Source organism: Pongo pygmaeus, chromosome 15, assembly GCF_028885625.2.
Source record: "Pongo pygmaeus isolate AG05252 chromosome 15, NHGRI_mPonPyg2-v2.0_pri, whole genome shotgun sequence".
In the NCBI taxonomy this organism is placed as follows: Eukaryota; Metazoa; Chordata; class Mammalia; order Primates; family Hominidae; genus Pongo; species Pongo pygmaeus.
In genome coordinates this window covers 53,142,956-53,162,792 of record NC_072388.2, presented here as the reverse complement: position 1 = coordinate 53,162,792, position 19,837 = coordinate 53,142,956, and the positions used below count along the sequence as shown (strand labels likewise).

At 38.4% G+C, this 19,837-nt stretch overlaps 1 protein-coding gene across 1 annotated transcript; it reads left to right on the top strand.

Moving 5' to 3' along the window:
• Nucleotides 1-2,805: 2,805 nt before the first annotated feature.
• GMFB (glia maturation factor beta) lies at nt 2,806-17,741 on the top strand. Its single transcript, XM_054449144.2, has 7 exons — nt 2,806-2,968; nt 8,461-8,557; nt 10,019-10,068; nt 10,758-10,807; nt 11,265-11,347; nt 12,362-12,435; nt 14,066-17,741. The coding sequence occupies exons 1-7, from the start codon at nt 2,966-2,968 to the stop codon at nt 14,135-14,137; spliced, it is 429 nt and encodes a 142-aa protein (XP_054305119.1). The 5' UTR covers nt 2,806-2,965; the 3' UTR covers nt 14,138-17,741.
• The last annotated feature ends 2,096 nt before the right edge of the window (nt 17,742-19,837 follow it).

Sequence of the window (19,837 nt, the reverse complement as noted above, 5' to 3'; positions counted from 1 at the left end):
CAAGTGTGAGCCACTGCACTCATCCAAGAATGTCACTTTCTAACAGGCCCAGAAGCTCCAAGTTATCTTGGGATGTCCAGAGGAGAGGAATTCACCCAGTTTATACAGGTATTTGCAGCCCAGCCTGCTCAAGGCTTTAAAAAGTCTCATCTGAGATTCCTTATGGAAAAAGTTCCAACAAAGCCAATTTAAAAGATAATTATTCTTGCTGCACTTTATACACATAATAAAGCCAAGTATAATAAAACTAAAACTTATTTTACAAATTGGTCCTACCTTGATTTGTCTCTGATAAAAATGAGAGACTGGAGAGAGAAATATTATAATACACCTGCTGGTAGACTCTAGTCTTGTCTGTTGTTTTTGAGTATTTTTAAAATATTATTTTCTGCTGGGTGTGGTGGCTCATGCCTCTAATCCCAGCACTTTGGGAGGCTGAGGTGGGCAGATCGCTAAGGTCAGGAGTTCAAGACCAACCTGGCCAACATGGTGAAACCCCTTCTCTACTAAAAATACAAAAAAAATTAGCCAGGTGTGGTGGCACGCACCTGTAGTCCCAGCTACTCGGGAGGCTGAGGCATGAGAGTCACTTGAACATGGGAAGTGGAGGCTGCAGTGAGCTGAGATCAAGCCACTGCACTCCAGTCTGAGTGACAGAGTGAGACTCTGTCTCAAAAAATAAATAAAAATAAAATATTATTTTCTACAATTTAGACTTAATCTTAAAACCTTTCTGGGCTACAAGTCTCCAAAATAATGTTTTCAAATTTTTCTTCTATTTTTCTGACTTATACTCAATAGAATTGCTACTACCTTTTTTTCTGAGGCCCTGCAAGCTGAAGCTTATTTGTTGTGATACAAGCAAGAAGAACATGTCAGATTGCCACTGCCTTCCTCCTCCGTATCTAAAGATGCTTTGAGTCTAACATCTGGATAGATTATACCCACCATTAACGTTTGTTTTTCTTCTGTTTCCATAGAAATGCCTCTTATTAAAAGTCTGTTGTCTTATATTTCCGACAACAGGAGACTATTCACTTAGATTCCAAATGGCATCTAATCTCTTCCTACAATCATTATTAAACTGAGCTTAAGTATTTTATTTGTTATCACTGGGTGCTATTTGGCTTTTAAAATAATTATTTGTTATATTCAATAGGGGTACAGATGTTAAAGTTTATGTCTTCCAGGGTTCAACTATTCCAAGTCCCTTCAAGTCTGTAGAACAGTCGGTGAGAGATTTCCATGCCCCCCAGGGTTAAGCAGGGATGACAACCCTGTTCAGCAGGAAGTAGCTTTAGAAGATGAGATCTTTGGCCCTTTCTCCTTAAGAATAAGGAAGGTAAAAATCTTATAAGGGGAAATGAAAAACAGTAGAAATGGGGCTTGGCTTCAGCTCACCCACACTACAGCATTTTTTTTCATGCATTTCCACTCATGACAAACCCACACCACTACCTTACTGCTAATAGTCCTTTTATTTAAAGAATTCCAGTGACTGGCCTTAGGCAATAACCAAGGTTGAGAGTGTCCCACCTTGGAGAGGAATGCTGAACAATTGATTCACAGCCTTGTTGCCGCAAACCAGACCATCGGGTGGCCCATTACTCAAGACAACCCTGGCAAACAGATAATGCCGACCTGCATAAACTACCCCTAATTTGTTGTGCTCTTTTAGGAGAGTCAGTCAGGGAATTCTCTCACTCTCTTATGCTGCCTCCCTTATGCTCCGGCATAAGCTCCAATGAAGCCTTGCCTGGAGAAACTCTTTTGGCCTCAGGTCAATTTGCATTGAGAAACCAAGAACCCATGGTCATAACAAAATGAGGTACTGCCCCAGGCAGTTTGTTTTATTGAAGGTACCTGTCGAATCCTAGAGCCTAAACTTTACTTCTCCCAAACCACTTTCTTCATGCATTCAAAACTGGACTTGTTCCACTAAGTCTGCATCTGGTACAGAGACTCCTTGATGTTTACTTAGGCAGTGGCCCGTAAGAGTGCTCATTGAAACACCAATCATCATTCATTCATACTTCAATAAATAACTTGTATGGAGAAAAGAGGCTGGGCGTGGTGGCTGACGCCTGTGATCCCAGCGCTTTGGGAGGCGCTCAGGAAGACTGTTTGTGGCCAGGAGTTCAAGACCAGCTTGGGCAATATAGGGAGACTCTATCGCTACAAAAAAATTTAAAAATTAGCCAGGTGTGTGGTGGCACACGGCTGTAGTCCCAGCTACTGGGGAGGCTGAGGTAGGAGGATTGCTTGAGCCCAGGAGTTTGAGGCTGCTGTGAGCTATAATCGTGCCACTGCACTCCAGCCTGGGCAACAGAGCGAGACGAGAGAGAGAGAAGAAATGTGTGTGTGAGAGAGAAGAGAGAAGAAATGTGTGTGTGTGTGAGAGAGAGAGAGAAGAAATGTGTGTAAGAGAGAGAGAGGGAAAGGGGGAGGGGGAGAGAGAAAGAGAGAGAGATTGATTAACCAAGTCCTGGAAGGCAGCCGTGGTCAGAGGTGGGGTTCTGGAGAGGGTGGGAGGAAAGGAGGTGTGCCTAGATTTGAGGGAGATCAAATTTGGAAGGTAGGCTGCGGTCAGTACACACATTTACCATTGAAAACATTGATGTCACCATTAACATGCTCTCAGAGCTTGAAGACTGTGAAAAACGTCCGGAGAACTGGCATGACTTTTAAGTATGCACCTTGGGTTTGTTTCTCACTTGCAGCCAGGCAGAGCGTCCTCCTCTAGAGGGCGCAGGGAAAAGAAAAAAAAAAAAAAATCAGGCGATCGCATTCTGCCTAATTTTGAGCCGCGCCTTTTGCCGTCCGCCGTCACGTGCCGGCCCGCTGAGGCCGCGTTGATAGGTGGGGGCGACTGGGCCAGGCGCCGGGGCAGGAAGGGAGGCGGCCGCCGTGCCATTCTTAAAGGCGCCCGAGTGAAGGCGACAGGCCGCTGACGGCCGGAAGGAAAATGGTGAGTTGCCGCTAGGAGGGCGGGGGCCGGAGGGCTGGGCGAGCCGGCCAGCCGGGTTTTCCCGGTTTCCGGAGCCGGCGGCGGCGGGCAGCGCCCGGGAGGGCTCGGCGGCCGCTTCCGCCCCCAGCAGCTGGCCAGTGCCCACAGCCAGAGTACTTGGCCTCTGCCGCCGCCGGCGCGCCTCAGGCAGCATCTTCCAGCTGGGCCCGGGGTGGACCCGCCCAGCGGGCAATGGGACTAGGGTGCGGCCACGAGCAGGGGGGTTGGGGAGGCCCCTCGCCAGGCCCTTCTGGATGGAGGGCTTCAGCTTCTGAGCTGTAGGTTGGAGGGAAAGAGGTCTGCTCTATCGGAGGGCTCCCCCAAATCCCGCTTTCCCTGCCAGGGCCGTGGCCAGGTTCCAGGAGTTGGTGGGCCCCGAGCATCTTCCACCTGGCGGCGTTTTGGGGGAGGACTCGAATTCTGATTGAATTCTGTCGGCCTCACCTTAGCTTCTTTCTGTCTGCTCCTTTCCCTAGCTTCCTACAGAGGATTTCTCCTTATCTTTGCTTTCCTATGGCAGTTGGAAACCTTTCGACCCAAAGCTTTGGCATTGGGCCTTAAAGTAATTGTCAATAGCTTTAGTTTTGTTGGTTCTGGGGGCTATGGCTTCTGTTCTTACATGGGATGGACCCCAAGCATAAAAATAAAGTGGAGAATTAAATAAATCGCCATCAAGGATCTTTTGGATCCATCCCATTAGGTTTTTAAATATGCGTAAATTTCATTAGAAACAACAAAACACTGCTCTCTGTGACCCATCCACTCAATTCTCAACCCACTTTCATCGAATAGATCTTGTCATGGTCACCGAATCGAATGGATTCTTTTCAGTTTTCATCTTCTCTGACCTTTCAGCTGCATTCCAGAGTGTTACACTCTTGTTTTTGAAGCATTCTCTTCCTTCGTTCTTCCCCCTTAGCTTCTGGGATACGGAGCTCCTCCTACTTCTCCTATTGGTCCTTCTGTTTCCCTTGCAGACTATTCTCCTTTCCCTGGACAATGCTCGAAGGAGTCCCAGGCTTCATCCTAATCCTTCATTTTCCATTCTGTATTCTTTATCCTAAACTATGGCTTCAGTTACCATCTATATTCAGATGACTTGTGAATTTACAGCTCAGAAGACCTTGCTTCTGAGATCCAATCCAGATCTGTATGTACTTTTTTTTCTTTGAGACGGAGTTTCACTCTTGTTGCCCAGGCTGAAGTGCAATGGCGCGATCTCGGCCCACTGCAACCTCCGCCTCCCAGGTTCAAGCAGTTCTCCTGCCTCAGCCTCCCAAGTAGCTGGGATTACAGGCGTGTGCCACCACGCCCGGCTAATTTTGTTTTGTTTGTTTGTTTGTTTTGAGATGGAGTCTCGCTCTGTCGCCTAGGCTGGAGTGCAGTGGCGCGATCTCCGCTCACTGCAAGCTCCGCCTCCCGGGTTCACGCCGTTCGTTCTCCCGCCTCAGCCTCCCGAGTAGCTGGGACTACAGGCTCCCGCCACCACGCCCGGCTAATTTTGTTTTTGTATTTTTAGTACAGACGGGGTTTCACCGTGTTAGCCAGGATGGTCTCGGTCTCCTGACCTCGTGATCCACCGGCCTCGGCCTCCCAAAGTGCTGGGATTACAGGCGTGAGCCACCGTGCCCAGCCCTAATTTTGTATTTTTAGTAGAGACGGGGTTTCACTGTGTTCGCCAGGATGGTCTCCATCTCCTGACCTCAAGTGATCCACCTGCCCCGGCCTCCCAAAGTGTTGAGATTACAGACGTGAGCTACCGCGCCCGGCCCCAGATCTATATATTAATATTTCAATATTTAGTTACCATTACTCTGGGAAGCTTTTCCTCCACTTGGTCTCCTCAAAGCCACCTCAGTTTGTCCAAAGTAGAACTCATGCCCTTTCTCCTCAAACCTGGTCTTCTGTCTGTTATACAAGACAATCTGTTATACCAGCCAGAAGTCTAGGAGTTATCTTGGTAACCCTTTTTTTTGCTTACTCACACCCCACCCCCACCCCCAATATCCAATCTGTCACCACCTCCTTTGTAGTGGTTAAGAGAGAGAGAGTGAGTTAAGATAGGCTGCCTGGGTTGAATCCTGGCTCCACTAGCTATGTAATTGGGGAAACATACTTAACCTCTCTAAACGTTAGTTGCTTGCAAAATGGGAGTAATAATAGTATCTGTTTCGTGAGATTGTTTTGAGCATAAAGAGGAATCTATGTAAAGGATGTAACAGTGTTTCTCTCTCATAGGGTCTGATACATGTTAACTATTATTAGGACTAAATTGGAATTTTTTGCTATTGAGTTGTTTGAGATCCTTGTATATTCTGATTATTAATCCTTTGTTGAGTGGAGAATTTGCAGATATTTTCTCCCATTCTGTAGATTGTCTCTCCACTCGTTGATTGTTTTCTGTCCTCTCAGAAGCTTTTTAGCTTAATATGATCTCATTTGTCTATTTTGCTTTAGTTGTCTGTGCTTTTGAGGTCTTACTCAAAAAAATCTTTGCCCAGACCAATGTCCTGAAGCAATTGCCCAGTGTTTTCTTCTAGTGGTTGTATGGTTTCAGATCTTACATTTAAGTCTTTAATCCATTTTGATTTGATTTTTGTGTATGCTGAGAGTTGGAGTCTGTTTGTTTTTGTTTTTTTGTTTTTGAGATGGAGTCTGGCTCTGTCGCCAGGCTAGAGTGCAGTGGTGCAGTCTTGGCTCACTGCAACCTCCGCCTCCCGGGTTCAAGCGATTCTCCTGCCTCAGCCTCTCGAGTAGCTGGGTTTATATGCGCTTGCCACCATGCCCAGCTAATTTTTGTATTTTTAGTAGAGACGGGGTTTCACCATGTTAGCCAGGCTGGTCTCGAACTCCTGACCTCATGATCTGCCCGCCTCAGCCTCCCAAAGTACTGGGATTACAGGCGTGAGCCACTGTGCCCGGCCCAGGGTCTGGTTTTATTCTGCATATAGCTATCTGGTTTTCCCAGCACCATTTATTGGAGAGAGTGTCCTTTCCCCAGTGTATGTTTTTGGCATCTTTGTCCAAAATGAGTTGGCTATAAATGTGTGGATTTACTTCTGGGTTCTATATTTTGTTTCATTGGCCTGTGTGTGTGGTTTTATGCCAGGATCATGCTGTTTTGGTAACTATTGTTTTGTAGTATATTTTGAGGTACTACGATGCCTCCAGCTTTGTTCTTTTTGCTGAGGGTTGCTTTGGCTATTCACAGTCTTTTGTGACTCCTTACAAATTTTAGAATCTTTTCTCTGTTGCTGTTAAGCATGTCGTTGGTATTTTGATGGGGATTACATTGAATCTGTACATCACTTTGGGTTAGTATGGACATTTTAACAATATTATGTCTCGTAATCCATGAGCTTGGAATCTTTCCATTTTTCTATGTTCTCTTCAATTTCTTTCATCAGTGTTTTACAATTTTCATTGTAGAGATCTGTCACTTCTTTGGTTAAATTTATTCCTAAATTTTTTATAGCTATTGTAAGCGAGATTGCTTTCTTGATTTCTTTTTCAGATTGTTTCCTGTTGTTGTATATAAATGCTACTGATTTTTGTATGTTGATTTTGTATCCTAAACTTTACTGAATTCATTTATCAGCTCTAACAGTTTTTTTTTTTTAATGGAGTCTTTAGCTTTTTCTAAATATAATATCATGTTGTCGTAAACAAGGATAATTTGACTTCTTTTTTTCTAACTTGGATGTCTTTTATTTCTTTCTCTTCCCTAACTGCTCTGGCTAGGACTCCCAGTACTATGTTGAATAAAAGTGGTACAATTGGGCATCCTTGTCTTACTCCAGAACTTAGAGTAAAGGCTTTCAGTTTTTCCCCATTTAGTATGCTGTCAGCTGTGGGTTTGTCATATATGGCGTTTATTGTTTTGAGGTGTGTTCTTTCTATACCCAATTTGTTGAGGGTTTTTATCATGAAAGGATGTTGAATTTTATCAAATGTTTTTTCAGCATCTCTTGAAATGATACGATTTTTGTTATTCTGTTAATGTAATGTATCACATTTATTGATTTGCCCATGTTGAACCATTCTTACATCCCTGGGATAATCCCACTTGATCACGGTGAATGATCTTTTTAATGTGTTGTTGCATCTGGTTTTCTAGTATTTTGTTAAGGATTTTTGCATCTATGTTCATCAAGAATATTGACCTATAGTTTTCTTTTTTTTGTTGTATACTTGTCTAGTTGTGGTATCAGGGTAATGCTGTTCTTGTAGAATGAGCTTGGAGGTATGTTCTCCCCTTCAATTTTTTTGAATAGTTTGAGTAGAAGTGGTGTTTTAAATCTTTGGTAGAATTCAGCAGTGAAGCCGTCAGATCCTGAGTTTTTCTTTGATGAGAGACTTTATTACTGTTTCAGTCTCGTTACTCATTATTGGTTTGTTCAGGTTTTCTATTTCTTCATGGTTGAGTCTTGGTAGATTGTGTGTGTCCAAGAATTTATCCATTGCTTCCAGGTTTTCCATTTTGTTATAGTGTTCATAGTAGTCTCTAATGATTCTTTGTATTTCTGTGGTATCAATTGCAGTGTTTCTTTTTGTCTCTGCTTTTATTTCTTTTGCACATTCTTAGTAGCTCCTTTTTATATCTCTATAATCATTTAATTATAATATTAAAATATTATTGGTTCCTTTTTTTTTTTTTTGAGACAGAGTCTGGCTTTGTTGCCCAGGCTGGAGTGCAATGGTGCGATCTCGGCTCATTGCAACCTTCACCTCCCGGGTTCAAGCCATTCTCCTGCCGCAGCCTCCCAAGTAGCTGGGGCTACAGGCACGCACCACCATGCCCAGCTAATTTTTGTATTTTTAGTAGAGACAGGGTTTCACCATTTTGGCCAAGATGGTTTCGATCTCTTGACCTCGTGATCCGCCCGCCTCGGCCTCCCAAAGTGCTGGGATTACAAGCGTGAGCCACCACGCCCGGCCAAAATATTATTGGTTTTTACTCTTATGGGGTTTTTAACACTTTCGTTACTTGTATTGTTTTTTTTTCCCCTGTAATTGTGAGGACAAAAAATAATTTATTTATTCTAAGTATAATCAGATTATTTTCTTATTCTTCACTGTGTAAAAATAGTATGCTTGACTTCCTTTCTAACAGCAGACAGTGATTCTTGACTTTCCCCATATTCTTCCCTTCCTCTCCAGTTCTGATGACATTGCACATTATTATGTGTGTGGTTTTTGAGACATTCATTAGCCAAAGAGAAAGTTAAAGTATACCTTACATATATGAGATTAACAAATGTATAGGATTAAGCAATGTAGATCCAAAGGTTGGTTGATTTTAAAGTTCTTTTAAGTGTTCATGTATTTACTTTAATGCTTTCACTTAATTGACATTTGTGAATGTCAGTATGCATTATAAAAGTATTAGGTTTCATAACTTTAACATATATTGAAGTCATGGCATTTTGTATGTGTTTTTTTTTCTTTTATAGAGTGAGTCTTTGGTTGTTTGTGATGTTGCCGAAGATTTAGTGGAAAAGCTGAGAAAGTTTCGTTTTCGCAAAGAAACGAACAACGCTGCTATTATAAGTAAGCTAAAAGTGATTGCCTCAAAGTTACATGGTCTTAATTTGTTTTTAATCTTGTAGCTACATTGAATGAACTGAACCCTTGGAAAGCAATGTTACTTCCTCTGTTTCATTTCCCCACCACCACCTTTAGATCACTTTAAAAAATAAGTAACAGCTAATTCTAATGTCACAGAACAGAGGTGGATTGTCCCACCTCCCCCATAGTCCTTTTATCAGCTGCCTGTACAGCTCTGGAAAAGGCGGTCGTCTTGGTCCTTGGGTAATGAGGATTCTCATCTGCAGTGACCCATCCAACCCATCCTTCTTGGAGGACTAAAAATAGCCTGGCCATTCATTCTCAGACAGAAACCTTTGCCTACACCTAAAATGACAAAGTTCAGCATTGTGTGCATAGTGACTTTGGGCATTATTCCAGTTGTAGATTTGAACTCTGGTTTCAGGAAGAGTACTTTTAACTGGCACTGGCACTGACTTCTGAAAATGGAAAAAGTGATTTGCATATTGCTTCTCCCACTGTGAGCTATATCTGACATGCAGATTTCCCTTGTATTCATAGGCAGTATTTAATATGTAGGTAGTGATTTAGAAAGATGAGGAAAGGATGAGGGGGTGAAAATGTAAAACTCTAGAGACCATGCTTAACAGAGATGCATCTGGCAGATGTGATTTAATCAGAGGTCATGACAACTTGTCATGAATTCTGATTTCATTACAAATAAATACTGCAGTGTCGACATATGGTTCTTAAAAGTGAAAAAAAAAAGTGAAAATGTGTGTTAGTACCATTTTACTGCAAAAGCTGAAACTATTTGAGATTATATTATATTTCACAAGATTTACTATCAGATTGGTGCAAAACCAAACACGGTCAACTTTGCCAGACTAACAGGAAAGAACAGAGGCATAGAGTATCTGAACTTATTTTGATTTAGCTTTGGATTACATTAGATATATTTGAATGTAGATATCACTTCTATTTGGTTATTCACTTTCTCAGAATAATGATACTGTGCCATGAAATCCTGACCTTGGAGAAGCCAGGAATTTTGAGGTTTCTCTATTTTGATCCCTGATCAGGCACTTTTTCCCTTGCAGTTCTGACCATGTTGCATATGGACCAATCTCAGTTACAGTTACCCTTTCAGGCTTTTTCTTATTATCTAGAAGTTGCATTTGAGTTACAAAGTTCTTCATATACACAGGAAATGTAAGAAATTAACAACAAGTGCTAAATAAGCAAATTAGTTACTGAGAATTATGGGTAAAAGCTTTCAAAAGCTGACTGCTTGAAAAGCAAAGCTAGCTAATAAACCATAAACTAAAACTGTGAATTAGTTATATGCCTGTGTTTCTTGATGTTTTAATTTTAGATGTCCGAAAAAAGGCTGAGATTGTGTGGGTTGGGTAGATCAAGGTCACGTTAGAATCCCAGCTTACTCATACTTGATTTTTATTTTAGTGAAGATTGACAAGGATAAACGCCTGGTGGTACTGGATGAGGAGCTTGAGGTTTGTTCAATGAACTAAATACAATTTTATAGTTAAGTAATTATTTTTCAACAGATGCTATATTAGTTACATGTGCTTCTAAAACGAATCTTGAACCTCCTTTAAATACATGCTCATTATGCATAAAAGCATGTGCTAATTGTGTAGTATGTTATGTTGCTAATTTAACTACCTTGTTTAAAAGCATTAGTGAAGTCCAGTGTAATAAGTGGTATAAGCTGGGGTCGTATACTGAGTAAGAAGTGAGTCAACTTTGTAACTTGCTTCTAAGTTGCTTGACTAGTACTTAAAACCTAAAACGCTACAATTTAAATATCTGGTTTGTCAAATTAAGTAACTAGAGTAAAAAGAATTCAATTCTTTTTTCTGAAATCAGACATTGTTTCTTTCCACTAAGATACTAGCTTATGTCATTCAGTATTTCCTGACAGCTGGAACATAAGCATAGAATCTGTGCCTCCCAGCCCCATATTTACTTAATAAATGGAACGAAACCAAGTGGGCAGAAGGAGGCTTTGATTGGATTGAGAATTTAGTCACCTGAGTTTATGTATAATTTAGTAAGATAAAATTTTATTTTGTAACGTGGTAATAAATTTATAACTGTTAGTAGAATGGGTGCTTGGTGTATCTCTTAAGGACTTATGGGTAAGAAAATGTTTAAAAGTTGTTTTTCTCTGTGGTGCCAGGGCATTTCACCAGATGAACTTAAAGATGAACTACCTGAACGACAACCTCGATATCCTTTTCTTAGTGCTTTAAAAGATTTATTTTCTTTAGTGGTCAGACCTGTTTGTGAGCTCATTTGTTAAACATCTAAAAGTATCCTTCTGTGTCATGATCACAGCCAAATTAAAATATGTATGTGTATACTAGACTAAGAAAAATGAAAAGTTAGTTTATGCGTGGGATGAATAATTTTCTTTTTTAAACTATTTCCTTTATTATAACATGTGTACAATAAAAATTGAGAATAAAATAATCTATATTAAACTTGTACTTTAAAAAGTTAAATTTTTTGAGAGATTATGTGATTTTATAACTTATCCTTGGGACCCATTTAATTTTGTGGAAAAATAATAATGAAGGTGTGGCCTAAAAGAATAGGACAGAAACTTGCAGCCCAGTAGCTCCCCAGGTGTTGGTAAATACCTGTCTGAGAGCAGTAACTTTAGTTTCTTTAACTTGAGAAAAACCTTCATTGTGTATAGTTATAAATATCAACATGATGATGGAAGAGTTTCATATCCTCTGTGCTTTATTTTCTCCAGTCCTGTTGGTAAGTGAATTTCTTTAAATAACACATATTTGGCTTAGATCCAATTAAACCATTTTATACTGGACAAATTTTATGCTGTTTTTAAAGATGGACATTGTTGAATAACCTAAATTGAGGAGGGTCTGTGTCTGTGTGTGTCCATGTGCCTGTGTGCATGCATCTCTAGAAAGAATGAAGCATCATCTCTTAGAACTTATTTTCTCAGGGTAAATTTCTAGATGTGTAATTGTTGACTCAAATCATACATATATTTTAAGGATTTTGAAATGTGATGACATTTTAATATATCAGAAGTATTTTCTTTTTATATTTTAATCTTATAAAAATGTGAACTTCACATATAATTGTATATATTTGTGTTTCTTTTAAATAGTAGTTAACAGTGATATGCTTATAATCTTGAGAATGGTCCTACAGTAATTTACACTGGGTATGAAAATGGGTTACTGATATTTAAGGAATTCATTATCACCAGAACTTCTATCACCACTGTTCAGGCCTGCAATAAAAACTGCACTCACTGAGCTATTCTCCAAACTTTATAATTTGTATAATTTACTTCCCACTCAAAATATACTGCAGTATATTTTTAACTTAATATATCGGCAGAGTGAAACTTTTATCAGAGCAGATCTCCCTGTCCTACTGGTCCACTAGCATCCCAAAACCTTGTATATTTTAGTCATCCATAAAATTGATCTTGATATTTAGTGTCAAAGTTAAGATAGTGCAGAAAGTTTTTAATTATTTGCAAGGCTCTAGAAGTCAGGATCTACAAATGTCTAGAATCTTTATTTTTGCCAACCTGTAGACTTGTTCTTGTTTATTTATAACTTAACTGTCTCTTTCTGTAGGCAGTGTGCAATGTAAGACTCAAAATACAACCCATATGTATTCTGTAAACTCAATAGCAAAGGAAATCCTAAATGTGTCATTTTAAAAAATAAAAATAATGATAACCCATAACTTTCTCAAAATCTGTGTCTCATTTCTACACTAATCTCTCTTTTCCAGGATGTAAGCCTGAACAACAGATGATGTATGCTGGAAGTAAGAATAAGCTAGTCCAGACAGCTGAACTAACCAAGGTGGTATTTATATTTGACTTACTTGTTGAGACAATATTTTCCTTTAGACTATAAAGGAATAGCTAAAATAGTCTAAAGGAGTATTTTTTATGCAGGTGAAGTTATGTAGACCAGATTAGTAAGTTAGCCAAAGCTTTTTGTTAACTGGAAATAGAATGAGATAGAAGCGTTTGAACCAAAGTGTATTTTTTGAATAAGTTGATTGGAAGAAATCACATTAAAAATATAGGCAGTTTTAGAAAGCCACTGTAACTATTAAATCTATTCAGAGTTATTTTTTCTGCCATAAGATAATTTCTAATAGATAAAGGTCAGCATTGAAGTTTCTCGGAACCCTTTACCATTGTCTAAAATGAACCGAGTTCTGTGCTGGAATTCAGTATTATGCAGTTAATTGTATTGTTTCCAAATATAAAATTGTTAAGAATATTAATAAAGTTAGAACATTCTGTTTTATATGAGAACTTGCTTTAAGATTTAACATGTCCCTATTTTATGGTATTTTTAAGTTAAGAGAGGTACTTGGTTCTCAAACTTTATTTAACTTCCACATATTAGTTTGAATTGAAAAAGTATATGCAGTTAAGGTTTTGAAATAGAATATTATATTGCTAAAACTTTGTTAGACAGTATTTCCTTTCAAGTTTTATTTTAAGAACAGCATCAGTATTTTCCCCTTGGGTGCTTACTAATCAACTCTGAAATGCCTTTAAGTGCCCTCTGCTGTTTCCCCTTAGCCCAGGCGATTGTTACCACTGCTTTATAGACATTACTTTTTCCTAATTTGTAACACAGGAACACTGGAGTTGCTCTAATGGTTTGGGCGGTTAAGAAGGAGCTGTTAACAGCCTCAAGTCTGTTCTAATCCTGGGGATGCCCTACAGTGCTGAAGTTGAGACATTACAGTTTACAAGTTACTTTTACAGATAATCTCACTGAATCCTTACAACAGCCCTGTGAGATATTCTGTAGATAGGAAAACAGACCCAGTGGATGAATGACTTGCTCAAGGTTGCATAACAGTAAATTTAGACAGAGCTAGGATTTAGCTCTGTCTAGGACTTAGGATTCACATCTGGCTCCAAATTCCATCCTTTCTGCTGTAATACGTTGCTTTTCTATAGCCATTATGCTTTCTGGGCCTGATTCAGATTCTTGCTAGAGATTTGTGGCTGATCTCCATCTCCATCCGATATTTCCATTTGACATTCAGACTCCGGAAGACCAGCGTATGTTCCTCAGTTCCTAACTAGATTGATTTTAGTTGTGTATACTTGGGATGTCTTCTAGGAGATAAGATTTACAGAACTGCTCTTTTAGACTATTTGTAGATTTGTGCTTTTGGGAGAGTTTTGATTTCATGTTGTCTTGATTGCTGTACTTTGGTAACTGAGTACTTAGCATTTAAAAGAAGTGAAGTTCTACCTAAAAGGTATATCTGATTTACATAGGTTAAGTCATGAACAATATGAAAGGAAGCAGAATTTGGTATTTAATACTCAAATATGTAACCAAAAATAATTTGGTATATAATACTCAAATACATTTAAAAAAAACTCAAATATTTGTCTTTTTTTTCTTTTTTGGAGTGTCAAAGTATGACCCAAGTTTTTTTTTTTCTTTTTTAAAGGTATTCGAAATCAGAAATACTGAAGACCTAACTGAAGAATGGTTACGTGAGAAACTTGGATTTTTCCACTAATGTGAACTTCTGTGTTTCTAAAGTATTTATGTATTAACCTGACCATACTGGAACCAGACATAAATACTTATTTATGCCTAAAAATGCACTGTTACTTACAGTTTGTTTCCTGCAGTAAAGAAAAATTCTTCATTTGTGCAAAATTTGAACAAAGAGGAAATCATCTTCATAGTAATGAAACTTTGTAAAGTGTTTCCTTATATTGGTAATTGTTAGGTGGACTACTTTTCTCCAGGGATTTTTTGCACTCTTGTGACTAATTTCTATAACTTATGGTTCAGAATTTGTTACTATTTACAGACACCATTGGAAAGTGGATATATTAGATTGTGAGAGACAACAGTTGCCTCCTTTTGACAAATACTGGATATTAGCAATTTATTTATGAAAATAGCATATTATCACTTGTCAAATCATTGAAATTCATTTGGGGTCAAAGACTTGAGTGACCCAGTATTGAGCCATGAATAATTTAGTGTAACCTGCATTACAAGTACATTGATAAATTCTGTATCTTCTTTGGTTTCCTGTATCTTTTTAATCAAGTCTAGAAACTATGTTCATCAATCACTCATTTTTAAGGTCAGGAGTTAGATTTTATGATAGAATTATGACTGTTAGCTTTTCTCCTTATAGCATCTTAGTCTTAGAAATTGGTGGGTTGTAATAATCAAGGGCTTCATTCCTTTTATGTCATTTCTAGACAGTTTTAAATCTAGGTTAATAACACTTTATTTATAAAGCACCTCTTAATGTCCTGTGAACACTAATTATTTTAAATGTGTTAATACTGTGCCTTTGATTTGTTAGCTTTAAAGTTAGTTTAAGACTTTTACACTGCCAGTATTCCAGATTTGGTGAAATTAATACTTTTTTAAAGTGTCCAAATAAAATAATTTTCTAATGTGTATATCTGAAATTTGTAATAAAATCAACTTCATATTTTAAAAATTCCAACTATCTGCTTGCATTGGTGAATATATGGCAGTCGAGAGTTATAATTTTGAGTATACTTGTGATTAGTTTTGTGCCATAGGAAAAAATTAATCTTAAAACTTTGGCCATAGTTAATAACATTAACACTTCAATAGCAATCACATCTTATATCCTAAATGTCGGAAGATATTCTGAACTGGATGCCTGAATAGTTAACTAAACCAGTCTTATTAGATGATGGTACTCTTGGCATAAAGCAAGGATTCTGATATTTGGCATACTTGTAAAAACAAATACATAAGTAATCATTAAACATTAATTTGATAATAGGTCTAGAGACTCTAAAGACTAACCAAACTTCGTGAGTGTATTCTTATATTAAGAATATCTTAGTCATCTCAAAACTAGCAAAATTTAAATTTTGGCATGTTTTCCATTCATATGTTCTTTGCATTTTATTTTTGAGGTTTCTGTGAGAAGTAAAGATAGTTGGAATTTTTGCGATATTGAATAGAACATCTTCTGTTCCCAACACTGTTTGGCTTCACTAATTTAGAAGTCAGGAAGCAATAGAAAGTTGGAGATGAGGAAGTGCTAGAGTAGGTGTTTGTTTTGGTTCTTGGAGGGAAAAGATTCTTTATTCCAGTTTCCAGAGAGAAGAGAAAACTCACCCAGGAAGTTTAAAAATTCTTTAAACAGGTATTTTGATATTGGAGAATAACATGCATATAATTCTGTAGGAATGCACATGTAATCCAAGTGAGTGGAAAGTGTTTTAAATGTTTTTGAATAAAGGAAATGAGGTTTTGTTTCACCTGGTTTGCAGCAATAAGAGAAACTAGTGCTGCAAGAATGTATTTTTTAATGAAGTTCCTTATTTTGTCTTGCATGTTTTAGTTTTGTTTATTTTTAAATTTGGAGGTCCTCCATAATGTCAGATAATATTGACCTGCCATACATTAGCACTCTTAGTTCCGCTACTCTCTTTAACAGGAGCAAAGAGCTGTGATAAACCATGCTTTTTTGAGCTTGTCTGACTCCTAATTAATAACATGTTTTTGGCAAGACAACAGATTGAGGTTAGAGGATCAGTAGGACATTTTTATTCCATCTGTCCTATGGGGAGATTTACAAATCCCATGCTCTAAAGTGTTCTCAAACATTTGTATAGATTTCCCTTTCATCTTACTAAATTTTGCATTGTTCTTTTCAAGTATGTTTCCTATTTACTGTCTTTTTTTCTGCCATTTCCCAAATAATAACTCCAGATTTCATAATTTCAGTTTTTACATTCCATTATCTTTCTGGTACAACCATTCCCATTCAGCCTTAAATCTGAGTCCTTTTTGGCAGCAGCTTTTTTCCTGGGACCCTCCTTCATGGTCTTCTAAGTCAGTGTTAGTTTTGAAATTGTTGGCCCTGCATAAGTTCTGCATAGCATCTAATGTCAAAATAGAACCAGCTGGTAATCACAGTATTATTTAGTGTGGTTTCCATGGCAACAAAAACACATATGAAGAAAACTTCTCAGGTTACTATGCTGAAATTCCAAAATGTCTTGAGTTTTGAATAGTGATCACTTTGTTCTGGTATTGACGCAATTATATTAGGAAAAAAGTTGGTTGACTGTTTTTGTTTAATTGACTTCTAAAATAAATGTTCAAATTGTCTAGTTCTAAAAGTTTACTAAATGCCTAGTGCAGTTAAACATACTCTTGTTTAAGAGTGTGTTGCTAAATTTTTTACTGTCATTACTAAATAATCTGTGTGGCAAAATGTGTGTCGGCACTTTTCCCTCCGTTTTTATCTCCTATTTTCAGGAGTCAAATGTAGCCATAAACTGTATCCTTGTCTGACACTTTAGCTAAAAATTTCCAGTTAGGGGAGTTTATTGCCAAATTAAATTTGGCTGTTTCCCCCCAACCCATATAGATATTAAGGAAGATGTACTTAAAAAATGTTTGGACTGCTTTTAAAACCTGAGCAATGTCATTAATCCATATGTGGACTAGTGATGAATAGATATTTTCATAAGAGTTTAAATGCTGATATTTGGTGGAAGTAGAGAGTAACTCATATTCTATCAATTCAAGTATTCTTACTATGGTTGCTTTCCCTATTTGTTCAATAGACTGATAATACTGGAATTTATAGAGTTTGAGCCATTACAACTTTTGTGAGGATGTGTTTCAAACATTTCTGGACAAATCTTATTTTGTATTTCTGGAAGAATGTAATCTTCTAGACTGCTTAAAACCAATGGTCCCAAGCTGAATGTTCTTGAGAAATTTGTTATTATGCCATTTGACATTTCAAATCAGTGCTCATATACAGTAAAGTTGTGATACAAATTGTATTTTATTGCTTTTTGGAGTATGATTCATATAAATATAATTACTTGAATATTGTTTGAGATCATTAACATGCCAGGGCAGTTCACACTGATTTAGATGGTCCAAGATAATCTCATTCAGGAGGCTTGAAACATTAATGGTTTAGTCTTGTGAATTTTAACAGTTCTCTGTCATCGTTTAACAAAACCAACAACTGGCACAACTCCTTAAGCTGTGGTTTCAGTCTCTGCTAGTTCATATTGCATGTTTATTTTGGACAGTCTTTTGTTAAGCATGGTGCTTGTACTGGTTTAAATAAAATGTTAACATTAAAAGACTTCCAGCTTTTTTTTTTTACTCACCTCTTTCCCCCTTTGGAGTTACTGGTATCTACCTGGCTGGATTTGTGTGAGCCATAAACTTTATCTGGACAAACTGAGAGGCAAAATAAACAAGAGTCATTTGGCAGCTTGGTGGAAGGAGAAGATAATCAAGTTATAAAAATTTCTAAAACTTGGTCTGATGCTAAAATGTAGAAAATGTCAGTAAACAGTAGTAGAGACAGACAGAGCTATTTCAAACGATGAACGCTTGTTTTCAAAGGGAGAATTAGAAGTTAGGAGAGCTGTATACTTCGTAAGAAATCAAATTGAAGGTTTTTTTAATTGAATATAGCTTATCACTATGTATTAAACACCCACTGACAACCCGTCCTACCTTTATTACCAACTGTACTATATGGTATGTGTTTAATAGGTATCTACTGAATGAATACAAATCACTAATAACATAGTTTTTAGAGTTTGCCATGTACTTCTTGTGATTGAGTATGTTGTAATAGTCACAATTTGTTATGATTGTGAAAGGAGTAGTTTATGCCTTCCTGTCTTTAAGAATTTCACAAGGAGAATTGGCCCAAGCATGGGAACATTTATATCTTCCTTATTTATCAAATTTGGCCACTTAACCTACTCAAACAGCCAGCTCTTAAATTTTTTCACCTTCACTAAATAATACCTATTGTCTTTTTGTCCTTTTCACTTTTCAGCAGCAAGAAGCATTTGTAAGCACTTAGCCTCTGAGCCTGGGCGCACTCTTGTAACCACCCAATGGGTTCTTCTTGCCTGTTGCCCAGACAGAGCCAATTTATTAAGATAGGAGAACTGCAATAAGGAATGTTTAGGCCGGGCGCGGTGGCTCACGCCTGTAATCCTAGCACTTTGGGAGGCTGAGGCAGGCGGATCACGAGGTCAGGAGATCGAGACCATCCTGGCTAACACAGTGAAATCCCGTCTCTACTAAAAAATACACAAAATTAGCCGGGCGTGGTGGCAGGCGCCTGTAATCTCAGCTACTCGGGAGGCTGAGGCAGGAGAATGGCGTGAACCCGGGAGGCAGAGCTTGCAGTGAGCCAAGATAGTGCCACTGCACTCCAGTGAGACTCCGTCTCAAAAAAAAAAAGAATTTTTAATTCACACAAAGCTGGCTATATGGAAGACCTGAGTTTTATTACCCAAATCAGTGTCCCCCCAAAATTCTGGGATTGAAGTTTTTAAGGATAATTTGGTGGCTAGGGGGTTGGGAAGTGAGGAGTGCTGATTGGTTGGATCAGAGATGAAATTGTAGGGGGTCAAGTGGGTTTTTCTTGGTGTCTTATGTTCCTAGGTGGGATCACAGAACCGGTTGAGCCAGATTACCAGCTCACCACAGGCTCAACCCTGTGGTGCTTCAGAACACAGGGTCTGCAGAATATCCCAAACACTGATCTTATGTTTTACAACAGTGATTTTATCCCCAGGAACAATTTGGGGAGGTTCCAGAATCATGCAGCCTTGGCTGCGGGGACTCCTAAGCCATAATTTCTAATCTTGTAGCTAATTTATTAGTCCCTACAAAGGCAGACTGGTCCCTAGGTAAGAAGGGAGGCTTGTTTCAGGAAAGGGCTGTTACCATCTTTCCTTCAAAGTTAAACTATAAACTAAATTCTTCCCAAAGTTAGTTCAGCCTATGCCCAGGAATAAACCAGGACAGCTTGGAGGTTAGAAGCAAGATGGAGTCGATTAGATCAGGCCTCTTTCACTGTCCTAATTTTCTCATTGTTAGAATTTTTGCAAAGGCAGTTTTATACTCATTAGCATGAGGGTACACCCTGAGTGGATATTGTATCCTTGTATAGTGTAGTTTTAACTGTTGGGGAGCCAATTAAAGATATTACTGCTGAGCACTAGGGGGTTTTCACAGATAATCCTCTTATCTTCTACTTGAGATCTGCCCCTAGGCTGTGTGAAAGCTCCCTGCTGAGGTTGCTGCCCTCTTTTAATTATAGGAAAGAAAGAACGCCTTGGTTGCATATCCAAATGCCACCATGCAAATCAGACAAAGCAGGAGGAGAGAGTGTGACTTCCAAAGTCACTGTTACTTACTAAGTATA

Excerpts from the sequence above, each read along its gene's own strand:
- GMFB (XM_054449144.2), top strand. Across the intron at positions 10,069-10,757 it reads TACTGGATGAGGAGCTTGAG|GGCATTTCACCAGATGAACT; the intron begins GTTTGTTCAATG and ends CTGTGGTGCCAG. Across the intron at positions 10,808-11,264 it reads CTACCTGAACGACAACCTCG|CTTCATTGTGTATAGTTATA; the intron begins ATATCCTTTTCT and ends CTTGAGAAAAAC.